The sequence below is a fragment of the Puma concolor genome, chromosome B3 (genome assembly GCF_028749965.1).
Source record: "Puma concolor isolate L17-30 chromosome B3, mPumCon1.1.hap2, whole genome shotgun sequence".
NCBI lineage: Eukaryota > Metazoa > Chordata > Mammalia > Carnivora > Felidae > Puma > Puma concolor.
The window spans coordinates 97,204,317-97,223,860 of NC_141672.1; the positions used below are offsets into that span (position 1 = coordinate 97,204,317).

General features: G+C 37.4%; 1 protein-coding gene across 5 annotated transcripts in view; it reads right to left on the reverse strand.

Moving 5' to 3' along the window:
* MYO5A (myosin VA) overlaps nucleotides 1-19,544 on the reverse strand; it is a 197,262-nt gene that overhangs the window by 77,689 nt on the left and 100,029 nt on the right. For all 5 annotated transcript variants that reach the window (XM_086710706.1, XM_086710709.1, XM_086710708.1 and 2 more), the window contains exons 7-12: nucleotides 17,127-17,208; nucleotides 16,668-16,775; nucleotides 14,822-14,928; nucleotides 7,410-7,675; nucleotides 6,695-6,776; nucleotides 1,701-1,841 (exon numbers count right to left, since the gene is read on the reverse strand). In XM_086710706.1, coding sequence (XP_086566832.1) covers nucleotides 1,701-1,841; nucleotides 6,695-6,776; nucleotides 7,410-7,675; nucleotides 14,822-14,928; nucleotides 16,668-16,775; nucleotides 17,127-17,208 — 786 coding nt within the window. The remainder of the gene's footprint in view (nucleotides 1-1,700; nucleotides 1,842-6,694; nucleotides 6,777-7,409; nucleotides 7,676-14,821; nucleotides 14,929-16,667; nucleotides 16,776-17,126; nucleotides 17,209-19,544) is intronic.

A 19,544-nucleotide genomic window follows, 5' to 3' on the forward strand; every position in this document is an offset into this window, starting at 1 on the left:
TGCCAAAATCAATTACTAATGAAAAGCATTGATTGAGACCTTCCCACGGGTGAGTCAGCCCAATCTTTGGGCAACTCCATCTGCCTATACCAGGAATAATCAAATAAATATTCTATCTGTTTTTAACACAACAAAAGCCTGACAAATAAAAGATGAACTACTATGATTTCACGTATTTTTTTAAGTAAGCTATACGCCCAACGTGGGGCTTGAACTCATGACCCCGAGATCAAGAGTCACGTGCTCTACGGACTGAGCCTGACAGGTGCCCCATATCATGTATTTTTTTTAAGTTCTTAACAGCTGCACAGAGTGAAATATTTATATAATTCAGAAAGGTATAAAATGAAGAGTGATCTCTCATCATTTGCACCAACTTTTTTCTTTCTGACTAAAGGCATGCACACAAATAGGATCATTCTATAAGCTCCTTGCATTTTTTTCTTAATGATAGCATTCTTGTATTTATGGCCACCAGGTTGTTATTCTTTTTTTTTTTTATTATAACATGGTCACCATTACTTCTTTCACACGTATACCTTCGATACTTTTGCAAGCATACTCATAGTGTGAACTCCCAACAGTTCCACTGTTGAGTCAAAAGGTACATGTGCTTATAGTTTTGATAAATATTGTCAACTTTCCTCAAAACTATGTTGTATTAACTCGTGCCCTTCCTCAAGAGTATAGATGCAATAAACATTCATTTGGTATTATCAAGTGAAAGGTATTATCAAATTTAAACTCGCCTATCTTGGGGCGCCTGGGTGGCTCAGTTGGTTAAGTGTCTGACTTCGGCTCAGGTCATGAGCTCGCAGTCCGTGAGTTTGAGCCCAGCGTCGGGCTCTATGCTGACTGCTCAGAGCCTGGAGCCTGTTTCAGATTCTGTGTCTCCCTCTCTCTCTGACCCTCCCCCATTCATGCTCTGACTCTCTGTCTCAAAAATACATAAACGTTAAAAAAATAAGTAAATAAAAAATAAACTCGCCTATCTTATAGGTAAAAAGCAGTATCCCATTTTTGTTTTCATTTGCATTTTTTAAATTTCAAGTGAAACTGAGCATCATATTCATTCTTAATGTTGTAGGAAATCTGGATGCTTAGGAGAACCAATCTATGGTAAGTTGTAACTTATGGCATACAAACTACAGAGGAGTTAAGAGAAAGAATAGGTTATTTGTCTAAGATCACTCAGTTAGTAGTAAAGCTGGAGATCCATTATTTTCCCAGTATATTGTGTCTATAAATATTAAAGCTAAAACTCCCTTTCTACCATATCTATCAGTAATAAAGAATAAGCAGTCAATTTTTAAATCACAGATATTTAGGACCATTATTCAGAATATCTTTTGTACAATTTCTTGCATTTCTTTAAATATGTCATACCGCTGAACAAAAATACCAAATATAAGCATACTGAAAACAGAAGTGGCTAACACTGGGTAGTAGTTATGTCTAATGTTAATTTTTCACACAACTTAGAAGCAGCTGAAAAGAGAAAGGAAATTCTCCAAGTTTCAATTGTAGTTAGAACCATTTGGGCCTAGTGACTCTTCAAAATGCAAGCTAGGGTGACACCCCCCTCCCCCACTTGCCACGGTGGCACCTCATGGTATACTAATGAATCTCTGCTTAAACTCATTTAACTTCAAAGACATACCTCTTCTGATAGACTGGGTACATCAGAAAACCATATTTACCTTGCATTCCTCATCCAGCAAATCTAGAATACCTAGTTTAGATTCTATAAGATTAATGCAAGGTTGATTATCATAAAAATCTATGAGTGTCCATGGAATTTGTTCCTTCATATATTCTTCTTGTTCTAATTTGAAGACATGCTGAAATGAAAAAGAAAAACTGGTATTACCGAATCATTATAAATAATGTTAGTCAAGAAAAAACATTTATAGAAAACACTCTAAGAGGAAATCTGACAATTTGAGACAGTCCATGGCTTCCAACAATAATAATTTCATGGGAGAAACAAGATTTACATACAGAGAACAATAATAAGAAGCAAATAAAAATGAGAGACGGTAAAATTTCAGCTGTAAACGATTCTTGGTGAACAAGTAAATCTAGATATGTGGATGTATTAAATAGCTGACAAATGTAGCAGTCTTTTTAATTTATTTTTTATATGTATACATCCAACACTGCACAATACACTTTTTGGCCTCAAATTATTGCACAGTGCTTCTAACAATGCCGTAGCTGGCTTGAACAACCACGCAGAGGGGCGCCTGGGTGGCGCAGTCGGTTAAGCGTCCGACTTCAGCCAGGTCACGATCTCGCGGTCCGTGAGTTGGAGCCCCGCGTCAGGCTCCGGGCTGATGGCTCAGAGCCTGGAGCCTGTTTCCGATTCTGTGTCTCCCTCTCTCTCTGCTCCTCCCCCGTTCATGCTCTGTCTCTCTCTGTCCCAAAAATAAAAATAAACGTTGAAAAAAAAAAAATTTTTTTTTAAAAAAATAAAAAAAAAAGAACAACCACGCAGAGCAGATGCCCCTTAGACTACTAAACCACACTGGGCGATGCTTACAGCATGGGGAAGTAATGCTCTTAAGGGACGGTGATATTGAATTTCATGTGCCTCAGAATTAGCTAACAGTCTTTTGTGTCTGCCTCCATTATTTTCCACATCAGGGAATCTACAGCTCACTTTTCCAGATTCTACATCCATTGCTGCAAGCAGCTGCAACAAGTAGCAAGGTACCACTGTTTCTGCTAAAGGCATTGGCCACCAACCTCACCACTGCTGATCTTCATTCACTCGTTTAGACAAAAATAAGTATCCACCTTCTCTATGTGCAATTACCACATACCATTAACAAAGTAGACACGGGTTCTGCCCTCACAGAGTTTGCAGACTAGTGGAAAATCAGACAGAAATCAAATAATCACATGGGATCAGAAACTGTAGTGTTACAAAGGAAAATAATTCAAAATAAGGGAGCAAGAGTCCTCATCTAGTTTGGACACGGGGTGGGGGTGGGGGGAACACAGGAGAGGGGAGGGAATGCTTTCCTGAGGAAAAGCTGCTGTGTGACATGAGCTCTGCAGATGAATGGTAGTTAAGTTAGTCTAGGCAGAAGGGCAAGCCAACCACTGGTACAGTTCTTGCTTCAGGCTGCCCAATGCAGCAACCCACAATTTCTAGTCTTTCTAAGATGTTAATAGCCTTGACTCATTCGTTGTTGGGGGTTTCTGCTTTCCTTTGTCTCTTTTGTGTCCCTTGTTCTCTCGTACATCTTGATGTTTTTTTCTGGAAAGAATAGCCCTCTGTGGCTATGTCCATACAACATATTTTCTAGGACCTCAAACCCCATGAAACTTAGGTGTAACTCTGATTTCTCAAACATATTCTCCTTATGCACCTGGAATTTTTTCACTTTATTCTGTACTTGTTATAATGCCCTTCCTGGCTCACCTGCAGCATTTACCAGCTGCAATAAGCTTTAGTAATCAAAAAAACAAACACCCATAGGAATATTTATGTCATGTTAATCAGAAAGTAAATTTCTTCTGTTCTTTTGATGAATGAGAAGGCAAATGGGGCACCAGGTGTCAGCAGGATACCCTGACTGATGGTACCAATATTTCCCAAAACAATGAGCCATGTCTTTTTTTAATTCAATAATGTATATGCAGTCTCCACAATGACAACAGAAACAGTGCTCCAGATTTTAAATGGAGCTTGTTTCTCTTCCATATCTCTCTGCCTAATTTGGAAAAGTCCATGAGGCCTCAAAAATTTTAGATACTTAGTTGTCAAAAAGATAATGTTGGCATGAGGTTCAACATGGCGAGAGATCCTTGGTCAAAAAGTAATGCCTCCAAGCACTAAACATGCCAAACACCGTCTTTCTCACACCCAGTGCCCCACCCATAATCCCTGCCAAGGGAGTGGCCCGAAGCAGACAAGTTCTTCACTGTGAGACCCCAAGTTCCTAGTCACAGCTGGTTAATTGCTAGAGATCTCTGAAGAAGAAATGAACAAAGTTAATCAGAATCTCTTCCTCAGCTGTTAAGAACTGGGAAGCAGGCAATTAACAGTGTAAGCTGAGGCTGAAAGAAGTCAAGATGAACAGGAACTAAGCGAGTTAAGAGGATGAGAGGAGCAATACAACCACTGGTAGATTCACAGGAAGCTTGAAGTAAGTGGGGAGGAAATATATACAGAACAGAAGGGAAGAATATGCCATCTGATAGTAAGAGGGAGTGGAGCAGCTGTGCAGAGAGAAGCTAAGATGCAGCATGGGGTGTGTGTGTGTGTGTATGAGAGAGAGAGACAGAGAGAGAGAGAGAGAGAGAGGGAGGGAGGGAGAGAAACAGAGAGAGAAGAAGGAGAAACAGATCAATAGAGACAGAGGGAAAGAGAAAGAGAAACAAGAGAATCAGAAACACACATGCAGAGAGAGACAGGGCATCCTTGAGAAATAGACAAACTAGCCAGTCCCTAATGAAGGCCGGTGTTGGTTCTTTGTATTTCTAGTCACGTTGTGCCAAAACATACTAGGAAAGAGCAGAGGCTGTGGCTCTGATTAAAGTATTAAGAAACTAAAAAAACAAAACAAAACAAAACAAAGTATGAAGAAACTCAGAATAATTAGTCTCTGGTAGGTTTTTATTAATGATCCTTATGCAGAGATGAAAAACACACCAATTATATTCTTATGGAAATAGTCATAGCCTAAGGTTTGAAGATCACTTCTGCATTATTTCCTTGTGCCAAGTAGCTTAATTTGCTAAATAAAGATGGTCCAAATTTTTATCAGAGCATATGCACTATTTTTTTAAAAAATCAAACATTCTAAAGGTTTGGTGATAACAAGCAACAATCCCTTGTCCCATCCCTCCCCAACTCAGTCTCACTCTCTGGTGAAAACCATTTTTAATTCCTTTCGTTAAGCAGTTACGCAGGCATGAGTGAGAAGAAATATAGCAGATGCTAGCCACAGGCTCAGAGCCACGTCAGAGGGTTAAGAGCTACCTTCAGAGCCACCTCTAAGGGGTAACAGAACAGGAAAGTCCTAGCCACAGAGCGGGCTCAAAAGCCACAAGGGGACTTTCAAGAACGGAGCATGCACACAAAAGATGCAACTTGCCCTTAGGTTACACAAAGTCACAACAAAGCCCATTGGAAACTAATAAATATATAATACAGAAAAAATTAGAAGGCATCATGGGTAGACACATGCGCAGATGCCAGAATGTTATATAAACCACCGGTTGTCCATCAAAAACGTCAAAGTCAAATTTACATGTACACAGGCAGACTTAAAAGGATGCAGCTGGAGCTTGTCAGGGCCATTGCTACTGTTGCTCTGGCAGTGGCCCACTTTCTCTCTTCAAAGTGTACTGTAGTTATCTACTCAATAAACTCTACCTCCCCATTCTGGTCTCAGGTCTCTAATTCTTTGGTGCATCTGGCACAAGAATCGACTGACTCTACAACACCTTAGCTGTTTCTTCTGGTACTTAACCTCTAAAGAATATGTTTATCTGCTATTTTTTTATTTATTCATTGGAAAAATCATCTACTGATCTCTTGATGAGACAGATGAGGCTAAATTCATATGTATCACCTCTCCACTGCTCCTCTCCTGTCCTCCAAATATTACTACCTTTAGATCTTCTTTTGATTTTTATTAATTTTGTAATTTAAAATAATACCTTTAAACTTCTATTTTTTGTCCTCATCAACTATAGACCATACCACTTGACCTCTCTCTTTATAAGATAAGGATACCAAAGGCTCTTTTCCTGTCATTCAGCTCTCTTCTTTCCCATCTTCAATGTCTATAGGTGGCCCATTTTTAATATCCTCTTTCATCAGTACTAATAACCATCCCTAATCTTGCTCTTAGAACTGTGCCTTGCATCTGCTTAGCACTTTACATATTCTAACTCATTTAATCTATACAACCATGATAGTAAGTATGATCATCATCCCCATTATATATATGAGAAGACTAAGGCCCAGGAAGGTCAATTAACCTGCCCAAGGTCCCTTGAGTAATCAACAGAGAAGGGGATTCCAATGCAAGCAGTTTACTTTTGGGGGTCTACTTTTTGCTCTTCACTATTATAATCTACCGTCCCTCATTTTTAAATACCTTGAAATCCCCCAATACCATGATAATGCTTGAAGATATTTGACATTACTACTCCACAAGAGCCTCTCTCAAAATATTCCCATTGCCATTGTCCTGGTGAATGGCTCAGACTGCTGAAGAGAATATGTAAAACAGCATATGTAAAAAAATATGTACAAAAGAGAATGTATTCTGATTTTTTATTCTGGCATTTTGCTGACACAGCAAGTAAGAGTTAAGATAGTCCTAACTCCATAGGAACAACACACTGAAGGATATCCTGGGCTCAGAACTTCATACTGCCTATGTTACTACCTAACATACTTCCTGCATACCTCACTCAATTTATTTTGACCAAATTTTCACTATACTCAGACTATAATATAAAGATCACCTTGAATCCTATCTGGGCCATAAACATATTTCTGGTGTTGCACTTACTTATTAATCATAAGTTCCTCATCACCTCAGCTGTTCTAAACCCCAGATAATAATTGTAATTTACAACTTCACTTCAGAAACCAGACTTTAAAGACAGAGTAAAATTCAAAAGAATAATTTATAGTAGAATATTAGTTAAAAAAGAAAATTCTTACCATATTGAATTGTTGCTGTAGTTTTTCATTTGCATAATTTATGCAAAACTGTTCAAAACTATTTATTTCAAATGTTTCAAATCTGTAAAACCAAAAATATTATGTGAAGAGAGAAAAAGAAACAAATAGTTTTTTAAACTATTTAAAATATACACATTAGCAAGAAAGAAATGGGAAATTTTCTAACATTTAAAACTTTCTTTCCACATCAGTGAAGATAAAGATCTATAAGTCAGTAATATGGACTCTGTACCCAGCAGACAAGCATCAGCCATGTAGCAGAGAGATTTTTTTTAAAGGGTCCAGCATGCAGAGGTGTTCAACAGTTTGAGTTTTTGAGGGCTAATTCATCCCCAAGTGGGGGAACAATCAGAATTATGACAAAACAATTGCTCCTGTCACTTTACAGATTCACACTCACATAAGAAAGGGGAAATGGGAATAGAGATCTCATAGGTTCTTTTGCAAAACTACACAAGATAATAAAAATATTAGGCATCAAAAAGCACAAGTATACAGGAAAAGTTTTAACAGTTAAAAGATGGTACCCAGAGAAGGAAGGCAAATTACCAAATGAAATAAGATTTTTAGAAATGCTCTTCTAATGTTCTTTTCTCCTTACCAGTAGGAGACAGAATCTAATAGCCACTTAGAGTTACTAGGTAATCTCTAGAAAGAAATGTCTGTGGCAGACCGCTAAGCCAAATATACTTACCCATATATGTCCAGCACTCCAATAAAAGAGTGCTGTTTGACAGCAGAATGGAGGGCTTGATTGACATGATCTACAATCCAGTTAAAGAGCTTGGCATAAATGTGCTTGGCCAAAGCATCACGGGCATTTGTGGCCTGCAGCTTGGATATGGGTTTGATGTATGTCTCCGTGGTGGTAGCCAGTTTCCGATGGCAGAGCCAGTGACACATCTCTTCATAGTCCACACCCATAAGGTCACAGAAGATGCTGAGAGGTTCATGCTTGGGCTGACAAAAGAGAGTGGGTTATTTCCAATAGAATTTACTAGAAAACACTAAAATGAGGTAAAACAAAACAAAAAACAAACAAAAAAGAACCACAAAAACAAAAAAAAAAACCCAGTAACTTCTTTGTTATAATGAATGTCCAGATCACTTGAAGCTGATCAGTGATAATCACAATCATCAATCAAACCAGCATCTAGGCAGCATTTTACAGTCTATTTTAGGACTCATTTCACAAACTATCTCTTCCTTTGTCTCTTCACAGCATTTGTTTGTAACTGTCTTTAGGCACCTTCATTCAGTCAGTTGATCAGAAGATCTGTCAGCCTGTCAACAAATATTTACTGAGTGCCGACGATATGCCAGTAAATAAAACCAGACATGGCCCCTATTGTCAGTCACTAAGGGATATGGATATTAATCAAATGATTGCTCCCTAAAACATAAAATCACTGCAAAGAACAAGGGCACTATACTATGATTCCATGTAAAAAAAAGCATGCCCTATTCAAGAGGCAGGGGCCTGTTGCCTTGAGAAACAGAGTTGAGATCTGAAGGATGGGAAGGAAGGCAGTGACTCAGTGAAAGGGTGAAGAAAGGGTCTTCAAGCTGAGGGAACAGCTGGTATACAAATCCTGTGGTCGGAGAGAAACTAGCAGTATGAGAGAATGAAGCTGAATGAGGGAGAAAATGTCTGAGTTGAAACCAGAGAGACAGGCAAAGGCTACACCATGGCTGGTCTTTATCCTGAGAGCAAAGGGAAACTATTGAAGGGTTTGAAACAGGTAACTTGCATGACTTCTCAGACTGGAATCTCTTTAATGACTTAAATGTCCCTATCCCCTACAATGTCTTCTGTAGGCCTTGCATTGAGTAGACATTCAATAAATACTTGTTTAATTTAATCCTTATGAGTGCATTATATTTTTTAACATCTTCACTAGAATGTTTCAACTGAATCCGATGACATTCTCGGAGAATAGGCAGGATGAACTTTGCTATCTTTTAACTGAAATCCAAGAGGACAGCTTGTCAAACATTGCGTGGCCAATTTATAACAGGGTTGTTATTAGAACCTGGGTGTCCTGAACCCTCTTGCACTGTTGGTGGGAATGCAAACTGGTGCAGCCTCTCTGGAAAACAGTGTGGAGATTCCTCAAAAAATTAAAAATAGACCTACCCTATGACCCAGCAATAGCACTGCTAGGAATTTACCCAAGGGATACAGGAGTACTGATGCATAGGGGCACTTGTACCCCAATGTTTATAGCAGCACTCTCAACAATAGCCAAATTATGGAAAGAGCCTAAATGTCCATCAACTGATGAATGGATAAAGAAATTGTGGTTTACATACACAATGGAGTACTACGTGGCAATGAGAAAGAATGAAATATGGCCCTTTGTAGCAACATGGATGGAACTGGAGACTGTTATGCTAAGTGAAATAAGCCAAACAGAGAAAGACAGAGACCATATGGTTTCACTCTTATGTGGATCCTGAGAAACTTAACAGAAACCCATGGGGGAGTGGAAGGAAAAAAAAAAAAAAAAAGAGGTTAGAGTGGAAGAGAGCCAAAGCATAAGAGACTCTTAAAAAGTGAGAACAAACTGAGGGTTGATGGGGGGTGGGAGGGAGGGGTGTGTGGGTGATGGGTATTGAGGAGGGCACCTTTTGGGATGAGCACTGGGTGCCGTATGGAAACCAATTTGACAATAAACTTCGTATATTGAAAAAAAAAAAAAAAAAGAACCTGGGTGTCCTGACACCCTCACCTCCTGACCCTTCCCACTGAAGCAGTCCTTTCCATCTTACATCTCCCTCCTCCCAAGCCATCAATTCATATACAAATTAGCACCAATACCAACAGCATGCTACAACTCCCTTAACTAAGCAGCTAATTTAATTCATATAAATATGAATGATTTGACAACATTTAGAATTGGATCAGTACTATCTGAACATATTCTATACCATAATATTAGATCAAGGCTATAAACTGCTTTGTTCAAATTTTCTGTTTTACTAATTTTTGGCCTTCTACATCTGTCTCTTCTCTTTGTCTTCTCTAATAATTGAGAGAAGTCAAAAATCTATCACTATGATAGATATGTCTATTTCTTCTTGTGGTTTCTGTTGATTTTTGCTTTACATATTTTAAGGCTGTGCCTTTAAGTACATGTAAGTTTGGAACCATTACATCTTCCTGTTGAATAAAATCTCTATCATTACATAGTACTCTATCTCTAGTGCTTTTTGACAAAGTCTATTTTGTCCAATATTGATACAGGCTCTGTCATTTTTCCCTAGTTATTATGGCGTGTCTTTTCTAAACTTTTAATTTTCAAACTTTCTGTACCTTTATGTTTTAGGAATGCTTATTTCAAAAGTATATAGCTGAATTCTTAAACCAGTTATTGTTATCTAGCACTTCAGTTGTAGGTTTTTGAGGGGAGTAGGGGCTGGTGATTCATTTTATTTTTTTAACTTTTTGTTCTGAACTGGTTTTATTTATTTTAATTTATTTATTTTATTCCTGGATTCCTGGTTTTATTTTTTATTTTTCTAATATAATTTATTGTCAAATTGGTTTCCATACAACACCCAGTGCTCATCCCAACAAGTGCCCATCCCCCTGTTCTGAACTAATTTTAGACTAACAGAAAAGTTACCAGTGGTACGAAGAATTACCTTCACCCAGATTCCCTAAACAGTAATATTTTACCACATTTGTATCATCCTCTCTTATATACATGTACATACACATTAATTTTTCAGAACCTTTGAGAGCAAGTTGCAACCATGATGCTATTTTAGTACTAAATATTTCAGTATGCATTTCCTAAAAACCAAAGATATTATCTTATGTAACTATGGTATCATGAAAAAAAATTGAAAATTAGCAATGATGGAGCCCTATTATCTAACCTATAGATCTAATTCATTTCTCCCTGATTGATCTAATCAATCTCTATGCAGGGGTGGGGGAGATATTTTTACAGTCTAAGATCCAGTCTAAGTTCATACACTGAATTTGGTTGCCACGTTTCATTAGCCTCCTTTAATCTGAACAGGACTTTGTTCTTCTTTCTGTCTTTCATTTGTGACCTTGACATTTTTGAATAGTATATCCCTCAATGTGGGTCTGTATGATGCTGCCTCATGATTAGATTTGGGTCATGCCTTCTTGGCAGGAATACCAGAGAAGTGATGCTACCCTCTCAGTGCACCATATCAGAAGTTATATGATACTGAACAGACATTTTTCCAAAGAAGACATCCAGATGGCCAATAGGCACATGAAAAGATGCTCATTATCACTCATCAGTAGGGAAATGCAAATCAAAACTATAATGAGATATCACCTCATACCTGTCAGAATGGCTATAAATCAAAAATAGAAGAAACAACAAGTGTTGGCAAGGATGTGGAGAAAAATGAACCCTTATGCATTGCTGGTAGGAATGAAAACTGGTGCAGCCACTGTGGAAGACAGTATTGAGGTTCCTCAATAGTTAAAAATAGAACTACCCTATGATCAAGCAATTGCACTACTATTTACCAAAAAAAATACAAAAACACTAATTTGAAGGGATACATGCACCTCTATGTTTACTGCAGTATTATTTACAATACCAAAACTATGCAAACAGCCCAAGTGTCCATCAACTAATGAACGGATAAGGAACATGTGCCCCCCCCACACACACACACACAATATTATTCAGCCATGAAAAAGAATGAAATCTTGCAATTTGCAACAACATGGATGGAGCTACCGAGTATAACACTAAGCAAAATAAGTCAGTCAGAAAAAGACAAATACCACATGATTTTACTCCTATGTGGAATTTAAGAAACAACAAATAAAGGAAAAAAAGAGAGACAGAAACAAGCCAGAACAAACTGATTATCAGAGGGGAGGTGGATGGGGGGATGGGTGAAATAAGTGATGGGAGTTAAGGAGTGCACTTGTGATGAGCACTAGGTGTCATATGGAGGTGTTGAATCACTATATTGTATACCTGAAACTAATATAAAACTGTATGTTAACTATACTGGAATTAAGATAAAAAACTTAAAAACATGTTCACTATAAACTACACACCAGAGAAATAAAGAAATACCTTTAGAGGATTTTTAAAAGCAAATGACAACAACAACAAAAAGAATTAAAAAAAATAAGTTAAATGATATTGTTTGGTCTCATTACTGGTCTTGTCAACTGTGGTCAGGAGATTAAGGAAATGTCTGCCAAGTTTCTCCACTGTAAAGAGAGCTATCATTCCCTTTGTAACTATTAAGTATTTTGTGGGGAGTTCTGTCTTTTCCAGCCCAATACACTATTCATTATTATTACTGTTTAATTAATGAAATTTTACCTACATTTGCACATGCTTTTCTAGTTTATTGATCCATTATTTATTCTCTGACTTTAGATCTTCTACTTGGGATCACTTTCCTTCTGCTTAAACCACATCCTTCAATATTTCCTTTAGTGAATACGCTGTTGGTGACAAAATCTCCCAATTTCTATTTGTCTGAAAATACTTCTTTCTTTCCATCATCCTGGAAAGATATTTTTACTGGATACACAAATTAAGTTAATAGTTACTCTAGAACACTGAAGACAGTAACACTGTTTCGGCTCTTATTGCTCTAGTTAAGAAGTGAGCTATGGGTTTAACTGCTATTTCTTCAAAAGTAGTATGTCTTATCTCTTCCTATTTTAAGATTTTTCTTGGGGCACCTGGGTGGCTCAGTCGGTTAAGGGTCCGACTTTGGCTCAGGTCATGATCTCACAGTTCATGGGTTCGAGCCCCACATGGGGCTCTGTGCTGACAGCTCTGACCCTGGAGTCCGCTTCGGATTCTTACTCCCTCTCTCTCTCTGCCCCTCCTCCACTTGTGTGATCTCTCTCTCTCTCTCTCTCTCTCTCTCTCTCAAAAAGAAATAAACACTGAAAAATTTAAAAAGAAAAAATTTTTCTCTCTACCTTTGGTGTCATTATGGAGACCCTAGGGGTGACTTTTTTTTAATTTCTTCTAATTGGGATTTTTTTAGACTTTCCAAATCTGAGGTTTAGTGTCATTTTCACAATTTCTGAAACTTATTAGTAATTATCTCTTCAAGTATTATATCTGCCTCATTCTTTTTTTTTCCTCTAGGAACTCTCATTAGATTAAAATTAGATGTTAATACTCTATCCTTCATCTCTCCTGTTTTAAGTGCTCCATCTCTGAGTCCTGTCATGCATTCTGGAAAATTTCTTTACATGTCTCTTCTAGCTCATCAGTTCTCTCCTCGGTTGTGTCAAATTTGCTATTAATTACTTTCAGCATTCCAAATAGGTCTGACTCTTATCTGTTGTTTCACCTAGCTCCTTCTATTTTGTTTCCTTGTGGAATTTGTGATTTTTGACTGTGAGCCAATATTTCTTGTAACTTTTCTCAGAGGACTCCACTGAGGCCTGGTTTGAAGGTGGATCATCCAAAGTAGACTTGCATGTGCTTCTGTCAGCCATCTAAGGCACCATCAGTCCAGGACCAATTTAAGCTAAGTTTTCTGTGTTTAGCTTTCTGGAACCATCTAGGAATTACAAAATCAGTCTGGAAGGAAGTGTGAGGGTCAGTTCATTGTTGCAAATCTTTAGGGAACTATTTCTCCTCCTTCACTTAGCACCAAGGCTTGCTCAAACCAGTTACCTTTTCTTTGTACTCTTGGAATAGGTGGTGGGCAAGCTTATTACTAGTTTCTCATTTAGGATCTCAGCTTTAGTCAGGAGTTCCCCTGTTTATATGAGTCCTAGTCTTTGTGTTTTGTCTTCTGAACTCAACTTGGCTACGAAAACAAAAGCTCAAGGTCCCTGGGTTCAGCAACTACCTTATGGCGAGTCCTAACTTCAGGGTTCTCCTTTCTCATAGTTCCTATTTTCACTTAATTTCTGACATCTGAGTAGTTTTTACATATTTACTAAATTTTTAAAAAATATACAATTTATCCTGGCTGGGTTAGTCAATGGAGCATGAAATCCCTGATCTGGCTAGGGGTTGTGAGTTCAAGCCCCACACTGGATGTAGAGACCACTTAAAAATGAAATCTTTAAAAAATATGCACATAATTTATCCAGTATGAAGATCAATCAGAGTACCTAGTCAAAAATCGCTGGAAAAGAATGTCTCATTTTACAGATGAGGCAACGACGGCTCAGAGAAGCTAAGTAACTCACCAAAAAACCTACTGTGAGTAAACAGTAAAGCTGGGATCGGATCCAGGCAGAGACACTGAAACATATATTTCAAAACTAAAGTCTAAATCACATGAATTAATTTACACATAGTTTTGCTAATATCAACTTGGGTATCTAAACAGTGAAACATAAATCTTAACATTGTTTCCTATCACAATCTTGAGAACGCAGGATGAAATAACAATTAATTATATCAAAACTCCCTCCATTTTAATAAAATTAAAAAACACCTAAAAATATAGTGTGTGTGTGTGTGTGTGTGAGAGAGAGAGAGAGAGAGAGATTTGATGGTGGTGATCAGCAAATCATAAATGCCCAATGAGGATAATCAGACTGTCAGATTTTGTTACAATTTAAACAATTGTTTTCACATATGGAATTGGGTTTTAATTCTCAGATGCAGTTATCACTATGTGGGGAAGAATATGCAAATCCTCGTGAAGACACCCTATCCCCCAGCCATCTAGTTCATTTTCCCAGGAGTAACTACTACTAATAGTTTCCTCAATAACTTTTAAACTGTATTACAATTCCACAGCTGAAGACACAAAATTTTCAATTATTGGTACTTGTGCCATAGGCCAAATAAACCCTTCTCTCTAGATGGCCCCAATCCAACTTTCACATCTAATACTTCCCACCTCTGTTCATATGGACCAGAAATGTATCCAAGTTCTCTCTTCTCCTATCCCTAACACACACAATCACTGTGCACCAGGGATTAGCAACCATATTTCTTTATTTTCAGTTCCAGATTCTACTTGGAGTAATTTATCCTTCTAACAATTATCTCTCTGATAATATTAATAGAGATACTTCAAATATACTGCTTCCATAAAGAATCAACAAAACTGAAACACAAATAAACCGCTACCACACTAAGCATATTCTGAACTTACAGGTATTGTGCAGCTGTCTGAATCCCGAGATGTAAATGCAACATTGCCTAAGTGAAGGATGCCAGCAAGTATTCGGAAAATTCCCATCTGATAAGACTCACTAATTCCTGAAACAGCAGAGTAAATGAACAAGTGATTACAAACCATTACAACAGACAATTTTAAGCCTATTTTTAACTCTTGAATATTGCCAGATGTGCAGATAGTAACATGTCATCATTAACAACACTTTCACCTTTACTGACATTAACACGTATCACAGTTCAGCAGCATGGTTGAGAGCACAGGCTGTGGAACAACGACTGGGCTCAAGGCCTGGCTTTGCTCCTGACCTGCCATCTCACATGGGCAGGTACTATCACCCTTCTATGTTTCTGTTTTCTCATTTGAGATATGGGAATAGTAGTGAGTATCTCAAAGGGTGTCTGTGAACATTAAATGAGAAAATTCAAGTAGTCATGTAGTATACTTAACACACTAGGGGACATGTGGTAAATGCTAAACAAATTATCACCATCATACACTGGAATTAAGTATTTTATTAACATTATTATCTTTTCTACTCCAAATGCAATTTGCAGCCCAATAAGGCTGTTTTGATTCATATTATTTAATTACTTCTAACTACAGACCAAGTATAAGTCAAAGAAATCCCAAGATTAGAAGTGTTCAGGTTGGTGCTGTCTCCCAGCCTGATGAGAGAATATCTAAATGCAGCATTAGAGCAGGAACTGAAGGAGGAGGCAGGATGAGACAGCTGTTACAGCCCTTGGTTTTTTTTATCTGATCTGGCTTCATTCTTCAATAAGGTAAGAATTTCCTGAACATTAGATATAATTATATGGAAGTAAAAGTAGTAAAATTATTTCCAAGTATATAATCATATACGAGGTAATTGAGAGTTGATCTCATAATGGATGCTTTCATTAACACCTACATTATGGCTTTTATTAATTTGCCATTTTCTATTTACAAATATATTCAGCCCTAGAAGTAAAGCGGTATTTTTCAAACTTAAATATGCATATGAATCACCAATGGATCTTGTTAACATACAGATTCTGATTCAGTAGGTCTGAGATAAGGTTTGAGTTTCTGAATTTTTGAAAGCTTCACTATGGTTCTGTACCATACTCTGATTAACAATGCTTTTAAATCAGTTAGTTCACCTCATGGTATTCCTCAAAATACCAATACATGATTTAGTTATTAATATTCTGAGGTCTTTAAAATAAATAATGACGACTTAAAGCTGTACATTAGAGTTCTAAAGATTAATTTACTCACATGTAGACCTCATTTTTTAAATCTCAGAAACAAGACAGTGACATCTCATTTTTAAAAAGTTAGAATAATCTACATATAATACAAAGTTTTGTCACTACACCAGCTCACCACATTTCTCAGCCACAAAAGACCCCAGAAAATCAAAAACAAAAACCCTACAAAATGTGAGCTTGTTCGGGAAACCGTAACATTTACTTTAGGTTTCAGATTTTGTGAAAATTTAAAGAATTACAGTTCGTCCTACTTACTTTAATGCCCCCAAATTGTTCTTTAAACAGCTTTATTGAGGGATAATTTACATACCATAAAATTCACGGTTTGAAGTATGCAATTCAGTGATTACTTGTGCAACCACTACTACAATCTGATTTTAGAATAATTCCCACCACCCCAAAAAGAAACTCTGTGCCCATTTGATGTCCAAAGGTGTTTTATAAGGAATGTTAAATCTCCCAACAACACTCACAGCCTAATACAAAGCAAAGCCAATATTCCAAGCAAAGGTTGTTTAAATCAGAGAGATACTGCTCACAAGAGCTCAAAAATAAAATTACATTACCTAGCAAAGTGCAGGCCTGCCTGGTATGTGCCATCTCCTTGGTATCATCAACTCCTTCAATCACAGGACTGCCACCTTGCTTTGTGTAATGAAAGTTATTTGCATTTCCTGTAATTAAGGAAAAAAAAGATTTGCAGTCTATGAAAAAGCTTTGACTTCTACCTTTATGTCCACTCTAAAGTAAAGGCACTGGTAGCACAGACAAGTGTACAGAGTCTGGAGTTTGATTCCAACTCAATACTCAAACAGGTATCAACACATGGCCAATCTTGCTTCATTTACACAGTCATTCACCCCTTCTCCATCCCTACGTTATCGTGAAGCCAATTACAGACTTGTTATCATTTTATTCATAAATATTTCAGTATGAGATAATCTCCCTTTTACCAAATAAGTTTATGAACTTGGGAATTAATAGAAAACAATACCAGGACAATAAATTTAACCCCATATTCATACCTAATCGCAGCATTTTAAATTCAGGTAAATTTGCTGAAGCACAAAGCTGATAGAAGATATGATAGTTTCTCTCCTCTTCTGCCTTTGAAATAAGAAGAGTTTTCAATTATAGCATTTTAACCTAAAACTCATAAAATTCAATCACAAAAAAATTTTAATATTTAATTCAGTGCAATAAGTTGTCCCTTCCCAAATTTCCTAATATAGGATTATGATTATTAAATTTTATGATTAGCTATGTGCATATATGAGTATGTATCTATTAGTTACATTCAACAAAAATTATCTGATAATGATGTTTTTGGAAGTAAAGAACAGCTTGATATATGCCATTGTCTTAAGAGATCATTATCTTTGGGGAAAACTAAAACCATGTTTTTGGGAAACAGGTATCCTCTGCTGTTCTTTTTTTCTTTTTTGTTTGTTTTTGTTTTTGTTTTTCATTATGTTCCTTAAGTCTTTATTTATTTTAATATTAAATTTATTGTCAAATTGGTTTCCATACAACACCCGGTGCTCATCCCAACAGGTGCCCTCCTCAATACCCATCCCCACCCACCCCTCCCTCCCACCAACCATGAACCCTCAGATTGTTCTCAGTTTTTAAGAATCCCTTATGGTTTGGCTCCCTCCTTCTTGAACCCCCCTTTTTTCCCCCTCCCCCATGGTCTTCTGTTAAGTTTCTCAGGATCCACATAAGAGTGAAAACAAATGGTATCTGTCTTTCTCTGTATGACTTATTTCACTTAGCATAACACTCTCCAGTTCCATCCATGTTGCTACAAAAGGCCATATTTCATTCTTTCTCATTGCCACGTAGTACTCCATTGTGTATGTAAACCACAATTTCTTTATCCATTCATCAGTTGATGGACATTTAGGCTCTTTCCATAATTTGGCTATTGTTGAGAGCGCTGCTATAAACATTGGGGTACAAGTGCTCCTATGCATCAGTACTCCTGTATCCCTTGGGTAAATTCCTAGCAGTGCTATTGCTGGGTCATAGGGTAGGTCTATTTTTAATTTTCTGAGGAACTTCCACACTGCTTTCCAGAGCGGTTGCACCAGTTTGCATTCCCACCAACAGTGCAAGAGGGTTCCCGTTTCTCCACATCCTCTCCAGCATCTATAGTCTCCTGATTTGTTCATTTTAGCCACTCTGACTGGCGTAAGGTAGTATCTGAGTATGGTTTTGACTTGTATTTCCCTGATGAGGAGCGACGTTGAGCATCTTTTCATGTGCCTGTTGGCCATCCGGATGTCTTCTTTAGAGAAGTTCTATTCGTGTTTTCTGCCCATTTCTTCATTGGATTATTTGTTTTTCGGGTGTGGAGTTTGGTGAGCTCTTTATAGATTTTGGATACTAGTCCTTTGTCCGATATGTCATTTGCAAATATCTTTTCCCATTCCGTTGGTTGCCTTTTAGTTTTGTTGTTTCCTTTGCAGTGCAGATGCTTTTTATCTTGAGGAAGTCCCAATAGTTCATTTTTGCTTTTAATTCCCTTGACTTTGGAGATGTGTCAAGTAAGAAATTGCTGCAGCTGAGGTCAGAGAGGTCTTTTCCTGCTTTCTCCTCTAGGGTTTGGATGGTTTCCTGTCTCACATTCAGGTCCTTTATCCATTTTGAGTTTATTTTTGTGAATGGTGTAAGAAAGTGGTCTAGTTTCATTCTTCTGCATGTTGCTGTCCAGTTCTCCCAGCACCATTTGTTAAAGAGACTCTTTTTTCCATTGGATATTCTTTCCTGCTTTCTCAAAGATTAGTTGGCCATACGTTTGTGGGTCCAATTCTGGAGTCTCTATTCTATTCCATTGGTCTATGTGTCTGTTTTTGTGCCAATACCATGCTGTCTTGATGATGACAGCTTTGTAGTAGAGGCTAAAGTCTGGGATTGTGATGCCTCCTGCTTTGGTCTTCTTCTTCAATATTACTTTGGCTATTTGGGGTCTTTTGTGGTTCCATACAAATTTTAGGATTGCTTGTTCTAGCTTCGAGAAGAATGCTGGTGCAATTTTGATTGGGATTGCATTGAATGCGTAGATAGCTTTGGGTAGTATTGACATTTTGACAATATTTATTCTTCCAATCCATGAGCACGGAATGTTTTTCCATTTCTTTATATCTTCTTTAATTTCCTTCATAAGCTTTCTATAGTTTTCAGAATACAGATCTTTTACATCTTTGGTTAGAGTTATTCCTAGGTATTTTATGCTTCTTGGTGCAATTGTGAATTGGATCAGTTTCTTTATTTGTCTTTCGGTTGCTTCATTATTAGTGTATAAGAATGCAACTGATTTCTGTACATTGATTTTGTATCCTGCGACTTTGCTGAATTCATGTGTTCTAGTAGACTTTTTGTGGAGTCTATTGGGTTTTCCATGTATAATATCATGTCATCTGCAAAAAAATGAAAGCTTG